This window comes from Myotis myotis, unplaced genomic scaffold (genome assembly GCF_014108235.1).
Source record: "Myotis myotis isolate mMyoMyo1 unplaced genomic scaffold, mMyoMyo1.p scaffold_m19_p_16, whole genome shotgun sequence".
Lineage (NCBI taxonomy): Eukaryota > Metazoa > Chordata > Mammalia > Chiroptera > Vespertilionidae > Myotis > Myotis myotis.
In genome coordinates, this window is record NW_023416320.1 from 47,976,160 (window position 1) to 48,003,026 (window position 26,867).

General features: G+C 52.7%; 1 protein-coding gene across 3 annotated transcripts in view; it reads right to left on the bottom strand.

Moving 5' to 3' along the window:
- The window catches only part of ZNF704 (zinc finger protein 704), a 131,317-nt gene extending 113,244 nt beyond the window's left edge, over positions 1 to 18,073 (bottom strand). For 2 of the 3 annotated variants that reach the window (XR_004972564.1, XM_036338774.1), the window contains exon 1: positions 17,466 to 18,073. Coding sequence is in view for 2 of the 3 variants with exons in the window: in XM_036338774.1 (XP_036194667.1) it covers positions 17,466 to 17,876 (411 nt within the window). In the remaining variant the exon portion in view is untranslated. The remainder of the gene's footprint in view (positions 1 to 17,465) is intronic. The other variant, XM_036338775.1, reaches the window with a different exon arrangement.
- Positions 18,074 to 26,867: the final 8,794 nt, after the last annotated feature.

The window sequence follows — 26,867 nt, forward strand, 5'->3', positions numbered from 1 at the left end:
TAGAGAAAAAGGAACACTCGTGCACTGCTAGTGGGAATGCAGACTGGTGCAGCCACTGTGGAAAACAGTATGGAGTTTCCTCAAAAATTTAAAAATGGAACTCCCATTTGACCCAGTAAATCCCACTTCTAGGAATATATCCCAAGAAACTAGAAACACCAATCAGAAAGGATATATGCACCCCTATGTTCATAGCAGCACAATTCACCATAGCTAAGATTTGGAAACAGCCTAAGTGCCCATCAGCAGATGAGTGGATTAGAAAACTGTGGTACATCTACACAATGGAATACTATGCTGGAGTAAAAAAGAAGGAATTCTTACCATTTGCAACAGCATGGATGGACCTGGAGAGCATTATGCTAAGTGAAATAAGCCAGTCAGAGAAAGATAAATATCACATGATCTCACTCATTTGTGGAATATAATGAACAAGATAAACTGAACAAAAACAGATCCAGAGACAGAGAAGAGTCAATCAGACCAACAAACCTCAGAGGGAAGGTAGGAGAGGGCGGGGGTAAGGGGAAGAGATCAACCAAAGGACTTATATGCATGCATATAAGCCAAACCAATCGACACAGACAACAGGGGGGTGAGGGCATGAGTTGGGGGTTGGGGGGAGTAATGGGGGGATAAGGACACATATGTAATACCTTAATCAATAGAGGGGAAAAAAGCGTTGCTACTTGTGACTGATCAACCTTAGTTTATTAAAGTACATATCATTTTCAAAACTGAGCTATCAGCTGTGAAAGTGTGTCTACATTTTGGGGGGACCCCTCCGTGTACTGTTCCCCATGCTCACGTGCACAGTGTTTTAAACATAGAGGACATTTCCTCCACCAGAACATGGACTAGAAGTAGAGAGATACACTCTCTTCCTGCTAATTGCCAGCTTTTAATTGGCAGTGGGTCAAGTAACCGCATTTGTCGAGACTGAGTGTTAGTGAGTGAGAACAGGCAAGTGTCTGAGTTCTTCCCTGAACTGGGAACGCCTAGAAAGTAAGACATACTCAGTGCTGCCCAGAGCCCCAAAGTGCACGATGTTTGCACACTGTAGCACTAAAGTGCATGTTTTCTGATCTGAAGTCAGCAAGTATGGACTGTCTTTTTCTGTCTATTCCCACAACTGAAGCATTGTTAACTTACTTTTTTTGTTTCAAAGTAGGTCACCAAGAAAAGAGTTTGCCAGGTAAGGGATCTCGCGGTCTGGAAGGGAACACACAACAAGTGAACGCATGCTGTTTGTGAATGAGGCACGGGATGCGACATGATTACTAGGTCCTTCTTTCTTCTTATCGGGACTTGGAAATATTACACAAGTATTGTTTCTTGAATGTGAAAAAGTTATGTAAGACCTAAGATTATTTTAGCAGCTCTGTGGAAAACAGACCTCACTGAGGAGGGACTAGAAGCAAAAAGTAAGCAATGAGGACTTCCGGAATAAAAAAACACACAGACACAATGGAAAAATAATCAAACTTGGTAATACACGAGAAATAGGAGGTAAGAGAGGAAAATGATCAAAGTGTTTGGACAATGAGATGCTTGCTCGTTCGTTTTTTATTCATTTAAACATTTGTTGGGAGCCACTCCCGCAAAGGTATTTGTATTGGATACCAGCCACCAATATTGCAGAAAAAGAGAATCAATGGGTGCTTGGGGGAAGCAGAGACTATGAGGGTCTTGAACTCACTGGGAAACAAGGTATCAGCAGTTGGACTTGGGTAAACAGAAGAGGGTGAAATCAAGAATGAGCAGCAACAGAAGCTACCACTATGAAAATCTACCAACACCCGGCAGAGAAACACACCAAAACCGAGTGGGAGAATCAGAGAGAAAGGATTCGGAGTCATTTGTTAAGTCATCTTCAAATAGCTATGCAACCTCTGGCCCTGGCTGCCTCATTATTAAGTTGGAATAATAATGACGGGCAAAGAGATGGTAAGAAGTACAAGTATGTGTGTGAAGTGATCCGAAGGACACAAGACAAAACCAGTGTTTTGCTGCCACCATCCAAGGGGAACGAAGGGACACAAGCATTCACTTCCTGTTACTGTGTTCCTACTCCCCAGCGCCTCCCTGTCAACCTAGCCAACCCTGCCACAGGGACCACCACGGATACCTAGCCAAGCCCAGAGGGCTGAGCAGGGAAACTTACCTAGAGAAACTTGCCTAACTTCCATGTTGGTAACTAATTTTACAACAAGGCCTTTAAAACACAGCGACTTTAAAATGGGATTTCTCTAAAGATCTACAATACCATTTCTCCCCGTAGTACACTGAAAACATGAATGCCCTTTACTGCTTGGATCCTAGCCACTAAGCTGATGCTTACAACACCACTCCTCTTGCTGAGAACAGCAGAAAGCAAAAAAAGACCTGGGGGGGGGGGCGGGGGGGGGCAGGGGTGCAGATAGGATCCAGCAAGCTCGCGCTTAGGCTGGCTTGGCGACTTAGCAGATCATTAACCACGCCAGGGCTCTACATTTCTCAAATGAAAGCTGTCTTGTGAGTTCTTTACCTGCACGGTCCTTGCATCTGTCATTCCATATTATTTGTGTGACTATTCCTCCCACTAAGCTGAATGCCCCATGAGGACCACATCATACTCTGCGTGTGGCGAAGCGGCCGGCGCCGAGCGGGCACTGAAGGAATGTGATGTCCGGATGCTCCCAGACATAAGTGGTAGCAGGAGAAATTCATTTAATTATTCACCTACTCTCTTAATTGTGTCTCTTGATGGGCCTGTGTCTTTAGTTTTGATAAAGGGTAATTTATCCATTCTTTTTCCTTTTATAACTAATGCTTTCTGTTCTAAAATTCTTTGCCTTCCTAAGGTTGCCAAGATTTTTCTCCTCGATTTTCCTCAAGAAGCTTTATAACAGTTTTAGTTCTTACATTTATAACTACGATTCATTTTGAATTAATTTTTGTGTATGGTTGCAAGGTAGGGGGAGAATGTTTTTTTACTTTCTTCCTATGTGGATAGTCTTCCTAGGACTCTTAGTTGGAAAAAACTTTTCCATTGAATTTATTTGGTGCCTTTCTCGAACCACATCTCAGTGTGGACTTACTTGGGACCCTCTATTCTGCTGCATGAATCCATCTGTGCATCTTGTAGCAAACGTTCTGGATTGCTCTCACTTCATAGCAAGCCCTAAAGTTAAGTAGAGCAAGTCCTCCAATTTTGTTCTTCTTTTTTCGTAAGTTTTCTATTAGAGTTATTTTGCATTCCCAAAGACATCTATACAAAGTCCTGCCGACATTTTGATTGGGATGGTGTTGAACCTATAAATCAGTGTGTGAAGAACTGACATCTTAATCATATTGAGTTTGCTAACTGAACATGGTCTATCAATTCATTTATTTAGTTCTTCGTTAATCATTCTCATCCATGTCAGAGATTTCACACATCTCTTTTGTATAGTTTCAACTCTTTTGTATATTTTATTCCCAAATATTTAGTTTTTGATATCCTGGTAAATGTATTTTTTAAATTTTATTTTCCAAATGCAGTGCATGCAATTGTTTTGTTTTTTTGTTTTGTTTTGTTTTTTTGTAAACTGATCGTATATACTGTGATCTTGCTAAATTCACTGATCAGTTCTACTGGTTTTATTGATCACTTAGGGTTTTCTCTATAAGTGATTATATCACCTGCAAATAGAGACAGTGTGACTTTCTTTTTTCCTAATTTTTATGCTTCATTTATTTTTCTTGCCTTATCACACTGGCTAACCCTCCAGCACAGTGTTCTCTAAAAGAGCACACATACCTCTGATGTACGAGAAATGCAAAAAGCACCCCTGCTCCCTGTCTGTAAACCCTCCCTGGGCCCTTTCAAACCTTCGAGTGGCAGCTCCTTTGTTGCCGACCACCTCTCCCCACTCTAAGATGCCATAGTGTTCAGTACGTCTTCCTCCTTTTTCTGAGATAATTTTCCTGCTTCTAATATCTGATGGAACAAGACTAATTTTCTTTCAGATACTCTCCACATACTTACTTGTATAAGTTCAAGATCCTTATTCTAATATTTCCACTATTTTTCTCATATTTTGTTAAACCACTTCTCTGCTGCAAGTATGTGGACCTGCTAACTGAAAATATTTCAAAAGCTTACATTTTAAAAAATTGTCCTTTAAACTAAACCTTGGGTCCTAACCTAAAGTAACAGCAATTCGTGAGGTATGGCCTTCAGTAGGCACTTCATCTGATTTGTAAAGCATGTGCAAGAGACATGGCAGTATTTATGACAACCCATAAAAATTATATTACAGCGCTCCCCTGTCCTTCAATTCCCATTGTTGGTTGGGTACCAATTCCAATTATTTTTAAAATCTGTTGTTCCAAATGTTCTCTAAAATGTTTGACAAATATCTATGTCATTTGGAATATAATTACCTCACATACTTTTTTTCCACAGAAAATGCCCTAAATCTTCCCTGGGGCTTGTTTTCCATATCTATAGGATAGAGATAACAATATCTACCTCCCAAATTACCAGTGGGGTCAGATGAAGTTGGTGACGAGGGCCCTCTATAAATACAATACATTGAATGCTGGGTCACACTGAGATAGGCACTGGACAATGCCCAATGAAGGTATTCAGTGTTCCAAGTGCCAAACCCCTTTATTTGCAATGATCACCCTGCTGCTGACAGGACGTGTGCCCATCCTCGTGTCCCGGTGAATTACCCACTCTTTTCACTGAGAGTATTCTGACCTTTTCAGTCTCTTCCTTAACAATGGGAAACACATTAGTAGCCCACTTTCCTGGGTATAAACACCTATGATTCTCACCGCTCCCATCCTCCCATGAGACCCACATGGACACGATTTACTGAGAAAAGGTGTGTTTCCACCCGTTTTTAAACTCCACACATGATGTACAAGTGAAAATTTACTACATGAAATACTCCTTTTAAAAAGTGTTTTCTAAAATATGTTTTTATTATGTGTGTGTGTGTGTGTGTGTGTTTTAGAGAGTGAGAAAGGAAGAGGGAGAAATATCCATGAGAGAAAAACATCAACATGGATCTGCTGCCTCCTGTACGCCCCCTACTGGAGGCCAAGCCTAATCAAACAGCGACCTTTTGGTGCACAGAACTATATTCAGCCACACCGGCCAGGCTTGAAATACTCCTTTTTAAAAGAAACTTGAAAAAAGATAAATATCACATGATCTCACTCATATGTGGGATATAATGATCAACATAATTTGATGAACAAGAATAGATAGATCTAGAGACAAATGGTAGGGGAGGGGGCTTAGAGAGCAACCAAAGGACTTAAACTGCATGCATATTAGCATAACCAATGGACACAGACACTGGGGCAGTGGGTGCTTGCTCAGGGTGGGAATGGCTGGGGGAGGGAGGTCAATTGGGGAAAAAGGAGACATATGTAAAATTTTAGACAAAAAAATCTACACTAATAAAAGAGAAACATGGTAATTGGTGTATGACCGCTACCCTTCCCATTGGCTAATCAGGGCGATATGCAAATTAACTGTCAGCCAAGATGGCGGCCGGCAGCCAGGCAGCTGAGAACAGGAGGCTTGGTTGCCCCAGCGATGGAGGAAGCCAAGGTTCCCCGTCTGCAGCTGCCGGGGCTCTGAGCTCCTGAAGCAACAACTCCAAAAGATACAATGTTTCAATTATAGAAGCTAAAAGATGGCGGTTAATTTGCATACTCAGGCTCCAAGCAGAGCGAAGCCAAACAGCCCTGAAGCGGCAGCGAAGAGAGGCCTCAGGGCCCAGGGAACAGCGGAGCCGACAGGCCTCCTGGCCCGGGATCAGAGGAGCCCAGAGGCCTCCCGGCCGGGATCAGCAGGGCCACAAGGCCTCAGGACACCGGGGTCAGCGGAGCCGAGAGGCCTCAGGACCCCGGGATCAGCGGAGTCGAGAGGCCTCCTGGTCCCGGTTATCAGTGGAGCCGAGAGGCCACCCGGCCTGGGATCAGCGGAGCCGAGAGGCCTCCTGGTCCCGGTTATCAGTGGAGCCGAGAGGCCACCCGGCCTGGGATCAGCGGAGCAGCGAGGCCTCAGGACCCCGGGATCAGCGGAGCCGAGAGGCCTCAGGACCCCGGGATCAGTGGAGCCGCGAGGCCTCAGGACCCTGTGACCAGCGGACCCAAGAGGCCTCCCGGCCCCGGTTATCAGCGGAGCCGTGAGGCCTCAGGACCCCAGGATCAGCGGAGCAAGGAGACCTCCCAGCACCGGGATCAGGGTGACAGGGGGCAGCAACCAAACCCCTGATAGCCCTGCAGCTCTGTGTGTGACAGGGGGCGTGGCCACAACCTATCTATTGGCCCTGCTCTGTTCCTGACAGGGGGGAGCTCCTCAACCCCCTGATGGGCCCTGCTCTGTGACTGATAGGGGGCAGCGCCCCAACCCCCTGATTGGCCCTGCTCTGTGCGTGACAGGGGGTGGCGCTGCAACCTCCCTATGGACCCTTCCTTGAGTGTGACAGGGGTCGGTGCCCCAACCCCCCAATCGGCCCTACCCTGAGCGTGACTGAGGGTGGCATCGAAACCTCCTGATCTGCCCTACTCTGTGCATGACAGGGGGCGGTGCCCCAACTCCCCAATCGGCCCTGCTCTGAGCCCGACCAGGGGCTGCACCTAGGGATTGGGCCTGCCCTCTGCCACTCGGGAGCAGGCCTAAGCCAGCAGGTCGTTATCTCCCGAGGGGTCCCAGACTGCGAGAGGGCACAGGCCGGGCTGAGGGACCCCCTCCCCCCCGAAGTGCACAAATTTTTGTGCACCGGGCCTCTAGTAATAAATAAAAAATAAAAGAAACTTGATACTGAGAAAATTATCAGTTTATGAGGAAACATATTTCCAAGCCTCCATGACCCACTAACAACACTTTAACTCTTTGCATGTGTGACAATGTATTTCTTTAATAATGCAGTTTTCATTATTTACCTGAAGTATAAACCACTTATCCATGGATTTCCCATTTAGAAAAATAATTATAAGCCAGTATTTCCCAAAATGCATCCCAAGGGAATGCAGCTCTGGAAAAAAGCCTCCTTAGTACAATCAATAACATGAAGTATGAGCTACAGTCACCTCCTTGGAAGCGCAGCAGGCTCTTGGCCTCTATGATCAGTGACTTTGGCTTTTTTTCAATCCTCACCTGGAGATATGTTTTTATTTACTTTAGAGAGAGAGGGAAGGGAAGAGGGAGGGAAGGAGGGAGGGAGGGAGGGAGGGAGGGAGGGAGGGAGGGAGGGAGGGAGGGAGGGAAGGAGGGAAGGAGGGTGGGAGGGAGATCAATGTGAGAGAGAAACATGGATTGGCTGCCTCCTGCACACACCCTGACCAGGGATCGAACCTGCAACCCAGGAATGTGCCCTGATGGAGACTTGAGCTGGCAAGCTTCTGGTGCACAGGACAACGCTCCAGCTGAGCCCCTGCCCAGGCCATCTTGCCTTCTTTAGGTGCAAGGTGTGTACTCTCCAGTGGTTCCATATTAAAGGGTCTTCTCACTTTAGAAACCCTTCTCTCTCACTCAGTGGCATTTCCCAGGCCGCTCCCCACAGAGCCCTCCCCGCATCGGCCGCTGCCTCTCCAATGGCGGAGGCAAGGGGCTGCCCAGTTCCGAGGGACTCTGCGCTCCGCATCCCCGTCTACCCACAGGACAGAGTGACGCCTTCACCCAACAAGAGGTCAGCAGGCCTGGCGCCAGAGCAGAGAAGGGCTGGAAGGGCAAGCCCAGGCTCCGTCTCAGGGTGCAAGGTGCCGCCATGGCAGCTTTTAGGGACATTTTGTTTGAGGATCCAGAATCCCACAGTAATTTTGCGCTCAGCCTGTTCCAGCTCGGAGGCAGCCAGGCGTGCTCACTGTGGGAGGTGCAGATCTGAACAGCTGATGGCCAAGAGGCAGAGGCCTCTGTCCTCTTCGCACAAGCGGGTCCTGAGCTGAAAGGGAAGCCTCGAGCTTCCCACCACAAGGCCCCCCAGAGAGCTCAGGCCGGGAAGCCACTCCCTGTCCTGCCCTGGGGCCTGCACCCAGGAGGAGGCTGGAACAGCCAAAATTCCTGTGGGATTCTGGATCCTCAAACAAAATGTCACAAAAGCTTTCCTTCCGAAACCATGAAGGAAATCAACTGGCAGCCAGGTGTGGTTTCGGGAGGCCTCCAGGCCGTATTCCATGGAGGAGGGCTGAACGGATCCCCACTGTCTGTGACGGCACTGAAGCCTGAGGTCAGGGAGCCTGAGGAGGCCACCAGCAGGTGGAGAAGCCGGCACTGGACCCAGAGCCTGTGCTCCTGTCCCTGAGCCGCGCAGAGGCAGCAGCGGCTGTGCCTGCTCTCTGCTTCTCTCTCATGAGCCCACAACCAGGGTCATATCAATGAGCTAAGGTGACCCCGTCTGCGGGTTTTCCCATGGTGGTTCAAGGCACACAGCCTTTTTAAAAATGGACTGAATTTAGAATGCAGGTGCACCTGTGATGTTCACTGGCTCTGATTGGCCACGCCAATTAGTCCCAAGTCAGGAGAGCACGTCAGGTGCAGTTCGGGGCAACGTGGAGCCGCCGTCACGGAGCAGCTCCCGGCAGCGTCCCGGCAGCACTGGCACCTCCAGGCTCCCGGTGTCCTGCACAGTGAGGGAAACCCCCTTGTCCGTTACTGCAAAGTTCTTAGCCCAGAATGACAGCCTCTCCTTCAAGACTGGAGCTGAGGCCTGTTTGCCCTTGGACTGTAACACCGGAGTTTCCAAAACAGTATTTTCAACGAAGTGTTGGGATTTGATCACTCTGATTCCGCTCAATGAATCTCAGTGTTATATCATACTAGTAGCCTGGTGCACGGATTCATGCACATTGAAAGGAAATTAATTAGAAGGTGGCCAGCGGGGCAGGACTGGGCGAGACAGGCTGGACACACCCTGGAGCCAATCTCCCGTGGTCCCACCCCAGCCAGCCGCACCTGGGGTGGCACCGCAGCTCAACGGGGTCTGCGGTCACCACAGCTCGGCAGTAAACCAGATTCAGGCCGACAGTGCCCCAGCAACAACATAATCCACGCCCGAAGGTGGAATCACATGGCCCCGTGAGGAATCGGGCTCACTCCTCCCTGGTTCCGGGATGCATCACCCAAGAACTGCCGCTGCCAAGTCACCGCAGCTCAGCAGCTCCTGTGTTGAGCGTCTGCCCTCTGGTGGTCAGTGTGCATCATACCTACCGGCCGATCAGACGGTTGGACAGTCTGACAGTCGCTTAGCCTTTGATATGTATACTAGAGGCCTGGTGCATGAAAATCGTGCACTTGGGGGGGGGGTGTCCCTCAGCCTGGATTGCAAGAGGGAGCAGGCCAGGCTGAGGGACCCCACCAGTGCACGATTGGTGGAGAGGAGGGACCATGGGCGTGTCCGGCCCATCTCGGTCAGTCCCCATCGGCCAGATCCCAACAGCAAGCTAACCTACTGGTCAGAGCGTCTTCCCCCTGGTGGTCAGTGCATGTCATAGCAAGAGGCTGAGTGGCCTTAGCATATTATTAGCATATTACTCTTTGATTGGTTGAATGGCTGACCTGACGACCGGACTCTTAGGCTTTTATTATATATAGACTAGAAGCCCAGTGCATGAGATTTGTGCATTTGGGTGGGGGGAGGTCTCTCAGCTGGGCCTGCGCCCTCTCGCAGTCCAGGAGCCCACAGGGAGCAGGCCTAAGCCATCAGCTGGACATCCTTAGCACTGCCATGGAGGCAGGAGAGGCTCCCACCACCGTCACTGCACTCGCCAGCCGTGAGCCCTGCGGGAGTGCACTGACCACCAGGGGGCAGCTCCAGGTTGAACGTCTGCCTCCTGGTGGTCAGTGCGTGTCATAGCACCCGTCATTCCACCGTTTGGTCAATTTGCATATTAGCCTTTTATTATATAGGATTATTATATGGGATTCCCTCTGGTAAGTGAGGGCTACCATTTGCCAGCTTCAGGGGTTAAAGCTCATCCCTGACCTGCCATGCAGGAACCACCTCCTAGCCAGGCCATACCACCTTCTTCACACATGGTATTTGGCTACAATTGTTTTAGGGGACATCTCACAATTACATTCTAAATTGTGGGAACCAACTAACTCTCTTGGCAGAGCTAATCTTGATCAGGGGATAAAGAGAAAGGGAATTCGGAACCTCTTTCTAGACAACTTGGCAGGAATTCATTAGGCTGGGCCCCCTGAAAACTCGGGGGGAAAGCCTTATCACTGCTTTCCCCCCGAGTTTCAGGGCCCACCTTCCACATCTACTGAGGAACAGACAGAAACGCAACAGCAAACCCCGAGAAAACCATCACATGTCAACAACTTGGATTTAGCTGGGCCCGAAGGTTGGTTGTGAGGTCTTCAATATGCCCACAGGTTTCAGGACATCTACCGAACACCATGCACTGGCCTCACTGAGATGGCGCAGGGCAAGGAGGGCATGTTTCCCTGACCTCAGACATCATTTCACGTCCCTGTGACCAGACTGGCTGCTCCATACAGGCAGGACGCTCTGACAGTTCACAGCGTGGTGGGGAGGGCAGCTCCCACCCCCACCCCCACCTCCTCGAGGGAGGACACAGTAATCTGGCGGGTACAGGCTTAATAAGGGGGAGGCCGGGCGGTTGAAGAGGTCAAGCACACACAGCACTGTGGCTCCCTTCAGCTGCATCTCACTAAGAGGCAGGAACACAGATGAGGAGGTCCCCACAGTCAGCCAGTAGTAAAAGCCAGGTGAAGGGGGCTAGTTAAGGGCTGAGTACACATCTCGTCTGCTCGGCCAGCTCACCAGAGGCACAAGGACATGGAGCCCATTTCCATGAGGTTCCCCCTCTGAACGTGCACATCCCGTAGAAACTGCGCAAAGTGGGGAGCACTGGCCGGGGCAGGGTTCACCAAGGTCCCGCCCATCTGACTGCAATCAGGTGGGCCGCCTCTACCTGAGGTGCTTTACGAAGGAAGAACCTTCCAAACATAGGAGCTGATGAGCACTGGGAGATCATCTGGGAAAATTGGGATTTTTTTTTTTTTTCCTGAAAATCCAAGGGAGTGGAGTGCAGATCATGCCGGACCCAGGGAGCTAACTCACTGGGGAGGGTGATCCCTTGGGGCTGGCAGACCAGGGCACTAACCTTCGCCCCCCACTGGTCAGCAGCCCCAGCTGACGGCATTCACTTTCAGTGTCTCCGATGAGGGCACTGGATGGCTGGATCGTCTCTGTTTCCCTTCCAGCTCCGGCAATGAATGACAACTTTGTCTGGTGTCTTAAGCACATGCTTTTCTCTGCAGCCAACACAGACCGTTTGCAAGACACATGCTTGTTAGCAAATTGGAATTCAGTGTTTGCTGCACAGCCCCTGCCAAAGGCTCCTCACAGTCATCTGCTATTCAAGAGATGGTCCAAACGCTAAGCTAGCCATTCCCGAAGAGCGGGCACGCAGGAAGCGGATATTTACTGGGCATCGATGGTGGGAGCTTCGGCATCTAGTATCTCATTTAAAAGCCTTTCTTCCCAGTTTTTCTCTAGAGAGCATCTTGACACACTGCCAGGCCACCTTTCACATCGGGCTTTTCCTACACTTATGTTATCCCAGTGAATGACCAATCCCTTCGGATGCTCTGGTTCTGGTCCCTGAACGAATCCACAGCATCGCAGAGCGCAGTCCTGGCCTATTATCTCAGCCCCCACTGCTTGGCCTTCGCTGAAAATCTATGTATTAGAGAACCCTTCCCCCCTTTGGCACGGTTCTTGTAAAAATTAAACTCTGGTTGAAGACCTGTTGACTCTGCTACTCAGTGTTTCTGAAACAAGGCCCAGGAAGTTAGTTAGTTTTTCCCTTTAGCGGGTACGGGGCGGGAGCTTACCACTGAGGATCAATGTGTAAGTTTTCTTTGTCAGAAACTGAAAAGCACACTATACAACGTTTCTCCCGACGTCTCATTATGGTTCTCAGGCAAACACCTCAGCTACTTACTAGCAGTTATTCCTCGATTTCCTTAGCAATCCCAAGTCCTCCTGGAAATAAATGGGCGTATAAATCCCACATAAATAAGGGGAGAGAGCAGAGATCCCAGTGCAGTGATTGAAAGCACAGGCTGTGGACGGGCCTACACCGCCGTGGCCACGCGGTCGGCCCCTCGGCTGGAGAATGGGGCCACAGGGTCCCCCGGCGTGCTGTCTCGGAGCTCCGCCCGCAGGCACGCCACTCGGTGCAGCTCCTGGCACGAGCAGTCAGCAAACATTCATTTGCAATAACGTCGCTTTGGAACCCAAACTGTCCTACATTTCATTTCCATTCTCTTATGGATTTTATTGGTTTACTCTTTGTTTTCTCTGATTCACTGACCCATGCATGACTCTGTCACCATCCCTCACCCCTTCCTGTCTTCATTTTTCTTAGATCCCACATCTGTGATTATAGTCACAGCTGGGCTACTGCTCACGCACCTGGCTAAGCCCCATCCCTGCTGAATCCAGCTGTCTGCTTTGTCCATGAGACAGCGGCGCAAGCAGGCTCCGGAGTGAGCCTTCCTGGGCTCAGCCCTGTTCTGCCGCTCAGCACCTGTGTCTTTACGGGAACTGCTCATCACTTCTGCAAAATGAGGAGGATGATAATGATGCTGATGACTCATGGGTGTGTAATCAAGTTTAAACGAGACTATACACTTAGACTTGAGCTGACCATACTAGGTTTGTGATGCCTTCAGCTCTATTCGGGTCTCCCCCATCCTCAGCCGACGACCTTCCTCCCTGCTGTGTGGGGGAAACACAGGCCACCGGCCCAGTACCACCTCATCCGACCATCATCTGACATATAACCACCTCACCTGGGCTCCCTGTCACCACCTTCTCTCTAATTCAATGAGCAAAGGGCTCTTGCTTCCACCAAAGTCCAACCCCTGTCCTCGGGGTCCAGGTCCCCTCCCCTGTGGCTTTTCCAAGGGCTTTCCTCCTGAAATTATCCCTCTTCTCTCTGAATCTTTGGTTCCGCCTTAAGGTGACCCCCAGTGATCCTCCACTCCTGGTATCCGTGCCTTGTGTACCCCTTCCCCCTAAGTGTGAGTGCAACCCAGGAGTCACTGCCAACCAAGAGCAAAGATGATCGTTTCATTGCTCCTGTGAGTTCAGCGCAGGACATGAGCCTCCAGCTCTCTCGCGGACAGGTGGCTTGATGAAGCAGTCGGCTGTGTGGAGGAAGGCCACATGAAACAGCACTGTGGAGTGGGAAGAGGGGGTCTAGAAGCTGAAGGCAGCCTCCAGGTGGCAGCCAGCAAGAAGCTCGACCTTCAGACCTACAGATGCAAGGGACTGAATTCTGCTGACAGCCTGAGTGAGTTCAGAGGGGAGCTCCTCCCCAGTCCAGCTTCCTGATGACAACACAGCCCACCTAGCAGCCAGACGACAGCCTGTGACACCACATGGACCCAGGGAAGCTGAGCCTGGACTCCTAACCCTAGACACCGTGACCACTGTTGTAAGTAAAAAGTTTGTGGCACTTTGTTACACTGCAGTAGAAAACAAATACACTTGCCCTGGACCAGACTTTCCCATCATGCACTAGCATCTACTGTATCCTGTGAAAATAAATCTGGGCCATATGCCCTCCAAATGCTCCGCTTCTCTGCTCGCCTTTCCAGCAAAACTTGTAAACAGTTTTCCATATGTGTCCTCACCTCCATTCACTGCTCAGCCCACGCTAGTCACATCACTGACTTCACATTTTTTTTTGGTCAAGGACACCAAGTTCCACATTATCGAATCGGAACGAACATGCCGCCGTCCTTATCTTATTCACTATCTCAGCAGAATTCAGCACCACTCAGCGCACCCCATTTTCAGAGCTATTTCACTTGGCTGACTGGCTTTCACATTTCCCAGTTCCCATCACTCATGGTTGCTGCCTCCTCCTCGTCCTCCTCCTCCTCCCAGACCTGCTTCCAGAGCAGTGCTGAGCCGCAGGGTCTGGCCCAGGCTCCCTCTCCAGGCCTGTCTCACTTCTTCTCTAACTAGTTTCAAGCGACATCACCATGCTGGCGGCTCCCATATATTTCTCTCCAGTCCTGACCTCTCCCCTCCGCCCCACATACTTCAGCCAACTGCCCCATTGCAGCTTCCACTTGGATGTCTAATTGTTACCTCGGACGTAACATGTCCAAAACAGGACTCTTTTCCCTTCCAAAAATCTGTTGTTCTCCCAATCACAGCAAACAGTACAACCAGCCTTCACATTGGGGCCTCACCCTGGATTCTCTTCCCTCCCCTCACATCAGCAAGTTCTCGAGAGTCATCTGTCACAATAGATCCTGACTCCATCCACTCCTCTCTCACTCCCTCTGCCAACCTGGAGCACTGCCCTCACCTCCCGCTTGGCCGATGGCCACCTGGCTGGTCTCTCCCTGCTGTCCACTGCACTCCACACGGCATTGCCTTTTAAAACACAAGCCACCTCGTATGCCGTTACTGCTTAAAGGGTTCCAAAGTCTTCACACTCTATTTCAAGACCCACTGGGCTCTAAGCTGCTGCCCCAACCTGCCTTCCTAGCGCATCTCCGACCCACCAAGTCTCACCACCTTTCCTCCTTCCCACTTCTAGACTTTGCCATTGTCATTCCTTCCTTCTGGAAAGATCTTCTCCAGCTGCAGCTCGGATCTCAGATCAAAATCCCCTCCTCAGGGAGGTCGTCTCCATAACAGTGTTCTCCTCTTCCTCCTAGTTTCTGAGGTACCACCATTCCCCTCTCATTGTGTAGCACACTCCACTCTCAAGCACCCTGCTTAGCTATCTTTGTTTGATTGTTACTATGATTCCTCTAATCAGATGTGAGTATATGAAGGTGCTTACTTCTGTGTTCTAGAGTAGCACCTGGCTCATCGTAGGTGTTCAATAAATATTGAATAAACAAGTGCATATGTGTATATGTATGCATATACACACATATATATATATTAGTATATATATATACAGGGGTGGGCAAAAGTAGGTATATAGCTGTGAGTATGCAAAACAGAGTTAATAAAGCTATTGTAATCATCATAACCTGCATGTCTTTTTCCATGCCAATGAGTGTAAACCTACTTTTGCCCACCCCTGCAGATAGACATATCTATGATACTGACATTGTAATATGCATTTATAATAAAACTAGTGGCCCGGTGTATGAAATTCGTGCACATTAAAAGGGAATTAATTACAGGAAATACTTTAATATTGCTATTTGCCCTTTCTCTATAATAGAAGTGTCAGAAATGAAAGAAAATTAGTAAAATGTATATGAAAATCTCCCTCCTGTCAGAGTCTGGGGTGTGCCGCGGGACCCAGAGTCAAGTCCCCGCCCACCCGCGCACGCCTTGAAATCGCGTGAGACCCAGACACGGCTGGCCCCACCCCCATCAAGCTCTGCGGGGGGGGGGGGGGGGGGGCGCAGCCTCAGGTCCCCCATCAAGCCCTGCAGAGTGGGGGGGTGCAGTCTCAGGTCACCCGGCCTGGTACCGGAGCAGGGGGCATGGCCTCAGGTCCCCCAGCCCCGGCACAAGGGTGGAAGGGCGCGAGGGCGTGACGACCATTTGCATATTAGCTCTTTATTATATAGGATGTCCCATTACATTCCACTGGAAAATCTCTTCAGATGCAATGTCAAGATGGCTGAAAAGCAGTAAAAACTTATACAAATTATACCTCAAATGTCTCAACTATTCTAACCAAGATATCTAGAATAATAAAAGGGTAATATGCTAATTAGACCAGACGCCCTTCCAGACGTCATTCTGGATGTCCTTCCTGATGAAGCCAGGAACAGAGGGAAGCCAGCCTGGGTCCCAGGTGCCTGCTGGCGGCCACAGGAGGGAAGCCTGGGTCCTGGGTGCCAGAGGGAAGCCGATGCTGGCAGCTAGGGAAAGGAAGGCCTACTCTTACATGAATTTTCATGCATTGGGCCTCTAGTTATAAAATAAACCCATTTTGATATAATGTAACAGAAATTTGTTAGATGTGAAAAATCTTTTTTGATAATGTAAATTACCACACTACAGTTATTCTGTTTTTATAGATTTGATTTTTTCCCCTACCCTGGGTCTGCTTAGAAGACAGAATTGTAATTGTTTTCTATCACAAATTGTGCAATGCACTGTTCAAACCACAGGGCATATTTTCAGTATTTCTGGAAGAAGATACTAAATATTCACTACTCCTGCTCCTCAATGTCCTGGTGCCATGTGACTGACATCCACACCCAGCCGGGTCCTATAGCCATCAATGCAGGCTTGGAACAGCCGTGGCAAAGAGTGTGGTCACCATCTGGGTTCCAACAAGCAACTGTCAGAACTCCTCCCACACGACTACTTGCTGAAAATTTCTCACTCCCAGAAAGATACTTGCAGGGTGGCCTCGGAAAGAAATCTGTGGCCATGCCAGCACGGGGGCTGTCCTAATGCTCATGTCTAAGGTTTCTTCGCAACAACAATTTCATGCTTTGAGGAGCTGACTTTTCCGCAAACCCCTGCAAAAATTTAAAAATATATATATATATAGTCTCTATCTATTAAACTCACTAGTTTATGTATTTTCCCTTCCTCGAGGGTCGACTGTCACAATAGATGCTGACTTTGTCCACTGTTATCTCCCGAAACCTCCAGTAAGCAGTCATGCGGTTGGCTTTAAGGGCCACTGTTGAGAAAAAGCCCTCCCTCCTACCACTTGCTGCCTTCAAAACTTCTTAGCAACACACACTGTGCATGAACCTCAGCGCGGCCTGCCTTGGCCAATCGCACGCCTGGGAGCCCGGCCAGTCAGTTGTGTAATAATAAACCCCTTATCTCCCGGAGATACACACGCCCAGCGATCTCGCGCTCCAGTGCCCAGGGCTTCGCTGGAATCCTGGCACACACTCACATTCGCTCCCAATGCCAACCCCACCCCGACCCCCAATTTCTCCATTTCCTCCTTTTTGCTCATTTGCAGTTTTGAGGAGGGAAAGAAGCCGAAATGCTACACAATGTCGAGTTTAAACAGGGAGGGCAGGGGGCACTGCCAAGGCTGCCAGCAAAATGCACGTAGAAACCGCAGGCTCGGCTGTGGCCGGCTCACCGGTCCCTCCGGTGCCTCCGATCGGCAGCAATCGTTCTCGGAAGAGCCGGGCTGATGGGCAGGACGGGCTGCCGGCTGGTAGCCCTGAGCCAGACCAGCCTTCAAATCCCGGGCCAGGGACCACCCTGCTTCCCCAAGAAGAACGACGTCCCCCCTTCTGACTCGCCGGCCCCCGGGCACAGACCCGCGCCCACCTGTCCCAGCTCCAAGTTCGCCACCGCACGGGGACAGGTGGCCTTGCCCGCGCCCGCGCGAGACCCGCCCTGGAGGGAGGGGCAGCGCCGCGCCCGGAGCCGGCCGGGCTGAGCGACCCCCGCCCGCGGCCCGCGCGCCACGCCCCTCCCGGCCCGGCCCCGCCCCGCCCCGCGCTGCCCGCCGCCCGCACGCACCTTCCCCGCGCCCCGCGCCAGGCCCCTGGGGACCGCGCGGCCAGGGCCCAGCGGCGGGAAGCGCTCCTCGCCGTCCTCGTCCTCGTCGCCGTCCACCTCGATGACTCCCTCCTCGTCCTCGTCCTCGTCCTCGTCCCCGTCCTCCGCGCCCCCGCGGGGCCTCTCCAGCAGCCGCCCGCGCCCCCGCCGCCGGCCCGCGCCCTCCTCCTCCTCGTCCTCCTCGCCGAGCAGCAGCAGCGCGGGCGACAAGGCGGCCCGAGGGGGGCCGGGCCCCGCGCTCCGGGGCGGCGGGGGCGGCGGCGGCGGCAGCGGCGGCCTCCCGCTCTCGGGCGCCGGGCCCGGCGGGTGCAGCGCGGGGCCCCCGCGGCGGCCGCCCAGGCTGGAGCGCTTGGCCAGGCGGCGCGCCTGCATGCTTCCCGCGGTCCTCCGCTCCCGCTGGGGTGCGCGGGGCTGCGGGCTGCGGCGGGGCTACGGCGGGAAGGGGGTTGGTGTGAGCGAGCCGCGCGCCGCCGCCTCCAACGCCGCCGCCGCCCCGGAGCCGCGGGCCGCGCTGCGCCCCATGCGGCCGGCGGCCGGGCCGCGCCTCTCGGGCCTACAGCGGCCGCCTGGGCTCGAGCTGTGGGCGCCGCCGCCGCCCGCCACGCGCCCTGGGCCCCCGAGCCCGCAAAACCCGGACTGGATTCCTCCCGGACCCGCGACCTCCAGATCCGGGGCCTCCGCGCGGCCGCGCCCCGCGCTCCCCTCCCCCGCCCGGAGTCGGGGACTCCCTGTGGACAGGGGACCGCGCGCACCGCTGCAACTCGGGTTCTGGGTCCAAGTCAGACTCTGAAGGAAGAGATTTGCCCCCGCAAGTTCATCTGAATGGTCTCTGCTGTGCGGGGACAGATCCAGAGCTTCTGTGACATCGGGGAAGGTGTCCCCATCCGAGATTGAGGGTCGGCCCCTATGAGGGGGTTCTTGAAGCACTTCCATGGCGTGGCCCGCCCACCGGCCAGGCTCTGCGCGCACCGCGAGGCCTGACTCCAGCTCCCTCCCTGCTCCGCGAGCAAGGGTCCCACAAGCCTAGGGGCTTTCTGCCCCCCCCCCCCCCCCCCCCCAGTGAGGGGCCCTGGCACTGTCCGAGCTTTGCAGAAAGAAGCAGAATGGCCCGTTCCAAACTGCTTGACTTCGTTATTTTTAAAAAATTAGTATGAAGTGAGATCACGTCTGGAGACCAAGCACATAACCAGTTTGCCATGTAACTAGCGATACTCACTTTCTAAGGATTTTAGGTGTGACACAGAAAAGTCACTTGTCACTGTGAGGTTAGGCTATTGGGGAAGCCATACTCTGTCTATTCACATCAGATGCCAAATTCCACCTCCCAGCTCTCCGCAGGCGCCTCCAGAAGATGGCCTGGCCCTCAGCTCTCAGCCCTTTCCTGTAATTACTGGACCCTGGAGACCCTTGAAGGAGCTCCTTATATGCTCACTCATGGCGTCTCCCAGCTGTGGAACCGGGATGATGACAAGGATTCTAAAATGAACTTGTTCTTCCTGAATCAGATGAGCTTCCTGATAGGCCTATTTCAGATAATGACGCTCTCATTTTACCCACTCGGCCCAAAATAGCGGGATCATTTTAACTGCCTTCTCGTAGGTATTCCCAGAGGCAGCTGCCCACACACTCTTCCCTTCCATTCCCAAACCTCCCACAGTGTCCGTGGCTACGGAGGGAAAGTTTTGGACCAGCTCTCTCCACCCACTTCCTCAAGCACGCCCTCCCTGGACCTCTCTACATGCCAGCACCAGATTCATCTTCCCAGGACCGGTCAGATCATGGCATTTTCCAGTTGAACTCTTCATTCTTAAATATTCCATTTAAGACTTCAGAGAGTGAGGAGGGCTCCCCGACTGCTAAAGGGCACAGGCCGGGCTGAGCCCACCCCCGCCCCACCCACCCCCCACCCGAGTGCACGAATATCATGCACCAGGCCTCTAGTCAATAAATAAAAACTAAAGAACAAAGAATGGCCACTATCCCAATTGCAAGAAATTTGCCTTGGTCCGTTTGGGAGATGACTTTAGAGCTGGGCAGCAGGGTCTTTCTCTGACCAGAGAAATAGAGATCAGGCCAGGGCTTGGCTGCTTGGCTGCTAGGTGCAGTGGTGGAGGAGCGCAAAGGTGTGAGGTGAGTGGGGGAGGGCCAGGCTCCCAGTCCCTGCTCAGGAACTTACCAGCTCTATGTACTTACTCGTCCTTCCTCTGTGCCTCAGTTTCCTCATCTGTGAAACATGGATAATACCAGACCCTATGTAATAGTAAAGTTGTTTTGTAGGATAATGGGTAAATATGTGTAGTCAGCTTAGAGTACCACCTGGTACAGGTGGGTCTGTATAAAGGCTCATTATATTCAGTGTGTTGCTAGCGGTATATGAACAAGGTAGCTCGGGGTACTCCCAAAGAATAACAAGTAAGCTCAGAACTGTCCATAAATAGCAAAAACATGCTTGTAAAGCCCGACTATATCTTATCCAGGGCCTGTGGTCAGGCCAAGGATAAAGCGTTTTATGCCTGAAATTGTCATAGATGAAAGGAAGTAAATGTTTTCCTGAGAACCCACAGGGAAGACAAGATTAAGTGAGTTCATGGTTGGGATTCGTGGTTGAGTGGAAGAAGCACTAATTTACAACATTGTTTTCTTTCAAAATTGCTGTATATGTGTGGGGGCCCTGACCAGAGTATGCCGGAGGTTCAGGGCCTACCCCCCACTCGCCATACGCATGGGTGCAGGCAAGGACAGAGCAGTTTACTATGTGAAAGGCCCCTTTGCCCTATGCATGCCCAAGGGCAATGACTCAGCAGTAGCAATAGACGTACTGCACAAGCGCACCCTTATATAACCTGCTTATGTTAATACAATTTGAGCATCACTAATTGGCACAAGGCCTCTTCCATTTGAGCATGTATGTAAGTTGCCACCGACCAGCCAGTTTTTGGCTGCTTTGTTCGTAATAAATCATGTCCCACCTATCAGCGGTCACCCATGTGTTGTTCTTTCTACACCCAGAGGGGTCAAGTTCCTGGCTGAGGAATTTGCCCCCAACACTTGGTGTAGCGGGCAGGATTCTGGGGTAAGTGCCCCGTCCACCACATCGGAGGGAATGTGGCCTCCAACCAGGTTGTGGTATCGGGTAGCGCGGTCCTGATGCCTTAACCCGGCCCCGTGCCCCTGGAGGACTGGGAGCTGGTTAAGGTAATGCCAGAGGCATTAGGGAAGGCGTTGTCATCCCTGATGGATTCCCAAAGACCAGCGGAAGGCTGCCAGGAAGGTAGGCTGGTTGCTCCTACGGGCCTTGAAACTGCAAAACCGCGAGACGCTGGCTTGGGAAGCCAAGATGCATGAGTTACAGAACCTGGAGGAGGAATTGGAGGCCCGGGTACATGGGCGAGAGCAGGAGGGAGCCTTTCTGGACAGGAGGGACCGGGAGAACCAGAGCCAGAGGACAGCTCGGAGGACTGCTGGGGCAGCGGCCCCGGCCCCGGTCTTGCAGGCGCAACAGATCATAAAAGGCGTTCAGAGCACGATCAGCTGGTGGCCCAAGGAGGTGGGGCTCAGGGGCCACCCACGGTTACTGAATTAACCACATATGCCTCCTATACCCCACAGAACTGAGAGGATTAGGAAAACGGAGCCGGCAGAGGCCTGGGGAGCCGATTCCCACGTGGCCCCTAGGGCTGTGGGATGACGGCGCAGATAGCTTGCAGTTGTCTCTGCCCAAGATGGAGAAGTTACCTCCATAACGACCCATCCTTCCTGGTGGCAGCGACTGCAGATCAGTCACCATTTGGGAACCGGACAGGGAGACCACTCCTGATGGACGGGTAATGGCGGCGTCTCAAAGCATTTGGCAGGATGCCGGAGAAGTGCCAGAAACCACGAGTAAATGGGCTACGTATGTAGATTAAGTGCAAGTGATACGGGAAATGGGCTTGAGAAAAGCCATGTTTAATTTAAATACTCATGGTCCTAATGATGAGCCTTTTGTGACGCATATGAAAGACTTGATTCTCACTGCAGCCCCTACCCCAGCGGGTTTGGCTCACTGGCAGCCACTTGGACCCCTTTCGTAAACCACCGTATACATGAAGCGACTAAAGCCATGCTGGCTTGGGGGACGTAGAAGTCAAGCAGCGAGACCTGTGACTGTGCAGAAGCCTAAGGTGCGTAAAGCGGTGCCTAAGACCACGAGCTGGATGAGCGGCGGGGACAGAGCCCGTGGAAGTCTCCTGCACGCCAGTGTGGGTGGACCTGCTGGCAGCGGGGCTTAAGAAAGAACATAGATAAGCAGCCCATGGCCCTGGGGAGGCGATGGCCAGCAGGACAGCGTTTCCAGAAGCTGTGAGGAAAGGCAGGTCCCCTAGACGGGAGTGGGGGGAGGGGGCCTCCAGGACTCCTAGACTCCCCTGAGGAGGAGGGTTTCATCTCCTAGACTGAGGAGCCGGCGAGGCACCCGGTTAGGCGGGACCCCAGAGGACCGGAGGAACTCACCATATGTTGTCCCCCTGCAACTTGCAACGTGTGTTGGTGCTGGTGGGGACCAGTGTGGACTGCAGTTTGCTCTGTGGCAACCCGGACAGATATGCGGGCCCAGTGGCCCATATAGACGGGTCTGGAGGCAGAACTGCCCTGTGCGGCAGGCAACCTTGACGCTGGTATTGGCCGCCTTCCCCCAAAGGCCTATACCGGGTATGTCTCTCCCTTACAGATACATCTTGGAAGGGATGTGCGGAAGGGTTAAGGACTGCAATGACCCAGGGCGAATTCCACTTGTGTGCGTGTGGTAAAGCCCATCACACCAGGGGGCACCCACATAATGCGCTCCGTGGTGACACTGCCGAGCCCCCGCCAGGTGGTGTGGGTGCAGCAGTAAGGCCTCCCAGGAGGCCATGAGGAAATTGGACAGACAGCAGTGCAGCTGGAGGAGGTGAAGACATCGGCCATGCAGCCCGCACAGTTCTCCAGCGTGGCCGGTGGAGAAGCCGGCGAAGGACTGAATTGCAGGGACCTGAGAAAGTGGCTCTCCTACACTCCGCAGTGCCGGCTACAACGGAGCTCATGGAGCGCCTGACTCTCACGTTGGGGTGCTACCACTTTGGGTGGATTTGGCTAATGCTTTCTCTTCCATAGACCTAGCCCCAGAGAGTCCAGAGCAGTTTGCTTCCACGGGAAACGGTCGACATGGACTTTTGTCGTTCCCCCGCAAGGATACTTGCACAGCCCTACCATCTGTCATGGCTGGTGGCATGAGATTTAGCCACCTGGGCAAGCCTCCCACGGTGACAATGTTCTGGTATGTTGATGGCAGCATGCTAACCTCTGATTCTCTTGCAGAGTTGAAGGCAGCTGCCAGGAGTCTACGGCAGGCTTTGGGCTCAGGAGGAGAGGCGGTGAACGACTATAAGGTCCAAGGGCCTGGCTTACCTGTCAGGTTCTTAGGAGTTGTCTGGTCAGGTAAGACCCCGGTGCTATCGGCAGCAGGCACTGACAAGGTCAGGCTAACCCCGACCTGCCGTGGTGAGTCAGGCACAGACCTAGGCTGGTCTTTTGGATACTGGCAAGTGTCTGTTCCCCACCTGGCACTTTGTTGCAGTCATTGTATCAGTGGTCCCGGAAGGGGGCGACATGGGACCAGACTCCAGAGGCTGAAGAGGCCTTTCAGTTGCCAACAGGGCACTCGCCCAAGCCCAAACCTTGCAGGTCGTAGACCCGACACAACCATCCCAGTTGGACATGACTGTCACCCATAGGGGTTTGGGTGGGGTCTGTGCCAACAGCATGGGCAGAGAAGGGTCCCCATGGGTTCTGGTCCCAGCTGTGGAAGGGCCGAGAGTCGGTACTCCCTCACTGAGAGGCAGTTGGCCACCACATATGTGGCCTTGCAGGTCCGTAAGGCCATCATGACACAAAGGAGGTGCTTGTGAAGACTGCCTATCCCAGAGCCGGGTGGCTTAGGTCCTGGGTGACCACGCCCGGGTTGGGAGTGGCACAAACCCCACCTTTAGCAAAGTGGGGCCCATCTGGAACAGGCAGCGGTGAGGACCAGCCCTCTGTCTCAGGAACTGCAGACCCTGTTGGGTCCTGTGACTGTGAGACCCTGTCAGGGGATGGAGCTCCTATGGAGGAGGTCCGCCCCCTCCCGGAGACCAGGTGGTACAAGGACGGGTCAGGTAGGGGGAGCCCTGCTACATGGCTGTCGGTTTGGATACAGACAAACTGTGGTTCGACGCTGGTACTGGGCAAAGTGGCCAAAGGGCTGAATTGCGAGCAGTCTGGATGGTTTTGACAAAGGAGCCTGGCCCTGTGGCCACTGGAACAGACAGCTGGGCTGTCTTTAAAGGCTTGACTTTGTGGTTGCCCAAAGGCAGTGGACGCTAGGACATCGCCCCGGGCGGGGACAGGAAATGTGGAAGGAGCTCTAGGAAGTAGGGACTGCCAAAGAGGCACCAATATACCATTTGCGTGGCCATCGACCGCTGCTAGCCCCAGGCGATGATAAGGCAGATGCCTCACAAGGGCCAGGAGGGAGTACCTGGGAGGCTTCATCGGATATTGGGGCACGTGGGGCCGTGGACAGTGGTGCAGGTAGCTAAGCATTGTGGACTCTGTGCCCAAGGAGCTGGCCTGTGGGCCAGGGCACCCATAGAAACCATCCGGCGTAAGGGGTAGAGTGTACAGGCGGTTCAAGGCCTACAGGCCATACGCATGTGTGCAGGAGAGGACACAGCGGTATTACTATGCTAAAGGCCCTACGCATGCGCGAGGGCAATGACTCAGCAGCAGCAATACATGTACCGCGAAAGCGCACTGTTCTGTAACCTGCTCATGTTAATGTAGCTTGAGCGTCACTAATGGCGCGAGGCCCCTTTTATTTGAGTGTGTCTGTAAGTTAAGTTGCCGCTGACCAGCCAGTGTTTGGCTGCTCTGTTCGTAATAAAGCATGTCCCGCCTACCTACAGTCACCCGTGTGTTCTTCCAGTTTCCACGATACGCTTTGAGATGAGCTCATTCTCCCCCTCAGGCTGCCTCAGCGGAGCCCAGGCTCGGCCCCACTCCCTGGCCGCCAGGCCCGAGAGGCTGTGCTCTGAAAAGGAGCAAGACTGGCTTCGCATCAGGGCCATTAGGTGAAGGCCAGTGTCCCAGAGGAGGTCTGGGGGAGCTGGGCTGGGAGGGGTGAGAGGGATCTGGAAGGGCAGGGACCTGCGGGCCACTGAAGACCCCCCTCGTGCCCTCAGGGGACACCAGTGGGAAGTAAAATCAAATAACCTAATTCATCAGGAACCTAGAAATGTCTCCCGATAGGGGCTCAGGGCACAGCGTGCTCACAATATGGGCCCTGAAGTGGAACAGTAGCTCTCGATGTCAAGCAGGTGGGGAGGAGTTATTGCTGCTGCGTCCCGATGCTCCCTAAACATTGCACATTGTTCCTCCGGAACCAGGGCACCTCCGTGGATGGTCCAACTTAGCACCTCATCACTAAAAACATCCGCCACTCATCCGATCCGATCCGTATCTGTGGAGCCACCATGGCCCAGGCCTGGCTCTCAGCACTGGTGTGCAGCTGTGAGCCAGATGAACAGCACTCACCTCGGAGGGGAGGCCCCATGCGGTGCCACAGAGGCAGTGGGTGCGATAGTCTAGAGACTGTATCCCAGCGCCAGGCCAAGAGGCGAAGGGTAAGCAAACCTTCATCTCCTAACCAGCCTCAGGCCAACAGCTGTGCAAGTCCCGCATCAGCCTCCACCCAGAGGGGTGTTTCTTCCCGGAGCAATGAACTTCGCCCTCTTTACCACCATGCACTTCAGCACAAAATCCTTTCCCGAGAGAGGGAGTGTGTGTGTGTGTGTGTGTGTGTGTGTAAAAATGATTAGAATTTCTTTTTCAGGGAACACATATTCGCTATTTTGGGGTGTGTGTGTGTGCACAGGAGAGAGACTTTTGTCCTTGTTGCTCCCTGGTCAGTTTAATCTCATATTGACTGCTGGGCACACCGTCTCTGTTGCGTTGTCGCCCTGTAATCACAGAGGTCGTGTGCAGAAAGACAGAAGGAACTTTCGGGGACATTTCCTGCAGGAGCCGAGCAAACACATCCACAGCCTGGCGCACTTTCCCCTTCTCCCGGCCTCGCCCCCTCCGAGCGCTCCACCTCCGGTTTTCGGGGTGCCTGCCGTGGGGCAAGTGCGATTGGCAGAGATCCCCCCCCCCACCCCCACTCCAGGCCGGAGCTGGAGCTGTGGAAGACCGTACAGTGGGAGCCAGATTTGGGCGCCACAGCTGGGCGTGAGGCTTTTGTTCCTTAACGAAAACAAGCGCCTGGGTGGCTGCCAGCGCCCAGCCGCCAGGCAGGCATCAGGGAGCCCTCCGGGGCGTGTTTGTGACCTGTCATCAGAGATGCTCCTTCTGCTTCCCGATGATCTCAGGGAGACCGTGTGGCCAATCCTGTGCACCCGCTGACCTTGCTCTGGCAAGGAGGAGGAGGAGGAGGGGGGGGAGGGGGGGAGGGGGAAGGGAAGGAGGGCGCAGAGGGGCTGTTTGCTCAGGTGGGGACCACTTGCTGCTAACCCACGGATCCTCGTCAGCGCTGTCTGTCTTCTCTGTCCCAGAGCTTCTGTTTGTCCTCTGTGACCACAGGCTGTCTTTCTGGCTGAAGCAAGTTAAATGGTGGATTCATTTACTCCAGGAAGGAGTGCTAGGCGCTAACTGGCCCAAGGCAGCTCCTGTGATGTGTGGTGTCTGCTGATACATGCTTAGGGACCTTCTGCTGTAGGACTGGTTTGGTTTTTGCTAAGTTAGAACTCAGCAGCTCCAGGCCGGTGCATACCCCAAGAAGACTCACAGGAGAAAACGGGAGTCACAAACCAGGTAGCTTAGGGGCACGTAGTCTCATTTCAGAAAGGACTAGTCGCAGTTCAAAAGCCTCAGAAGATTTAAATACTCCCCCATCTGTCCTGGAAAAACCACTTCCGCCTGGGTGCTGACCTCTAAGGGCCACAGTTAAAAACATGTCCCTCCTTGTTAGGCTCAGGCTTGCTGGAATGCAGATGCTTTTGAGGAAATGGTGAGGTTCAAAGACAGTCGAGTCCACCCGAGTGTGAGTGAGTTTCATCACTTTCCTGAGAGCGGGTTTCCAAGAAGGAAAGACCAGTTGCAACTGAATTCCTGAAAAGAGCAGAGGAGCGGCATGAGGGGCAGTGAACGCAGGAAAGAGTCCAAAAATAGAGGCTCGTTGCCTCCTAACCCCGGGAAAGCCGCTTTGAAAGAGGTTTGTTTTTGCAGTTCTGTTCAGTAAAAGTTTCCGTGGCGACGGGAATGCTCGCTATCCTCACCGTCCAACGCGGCAGCCAAGAGCCGCGGGTGCTGATG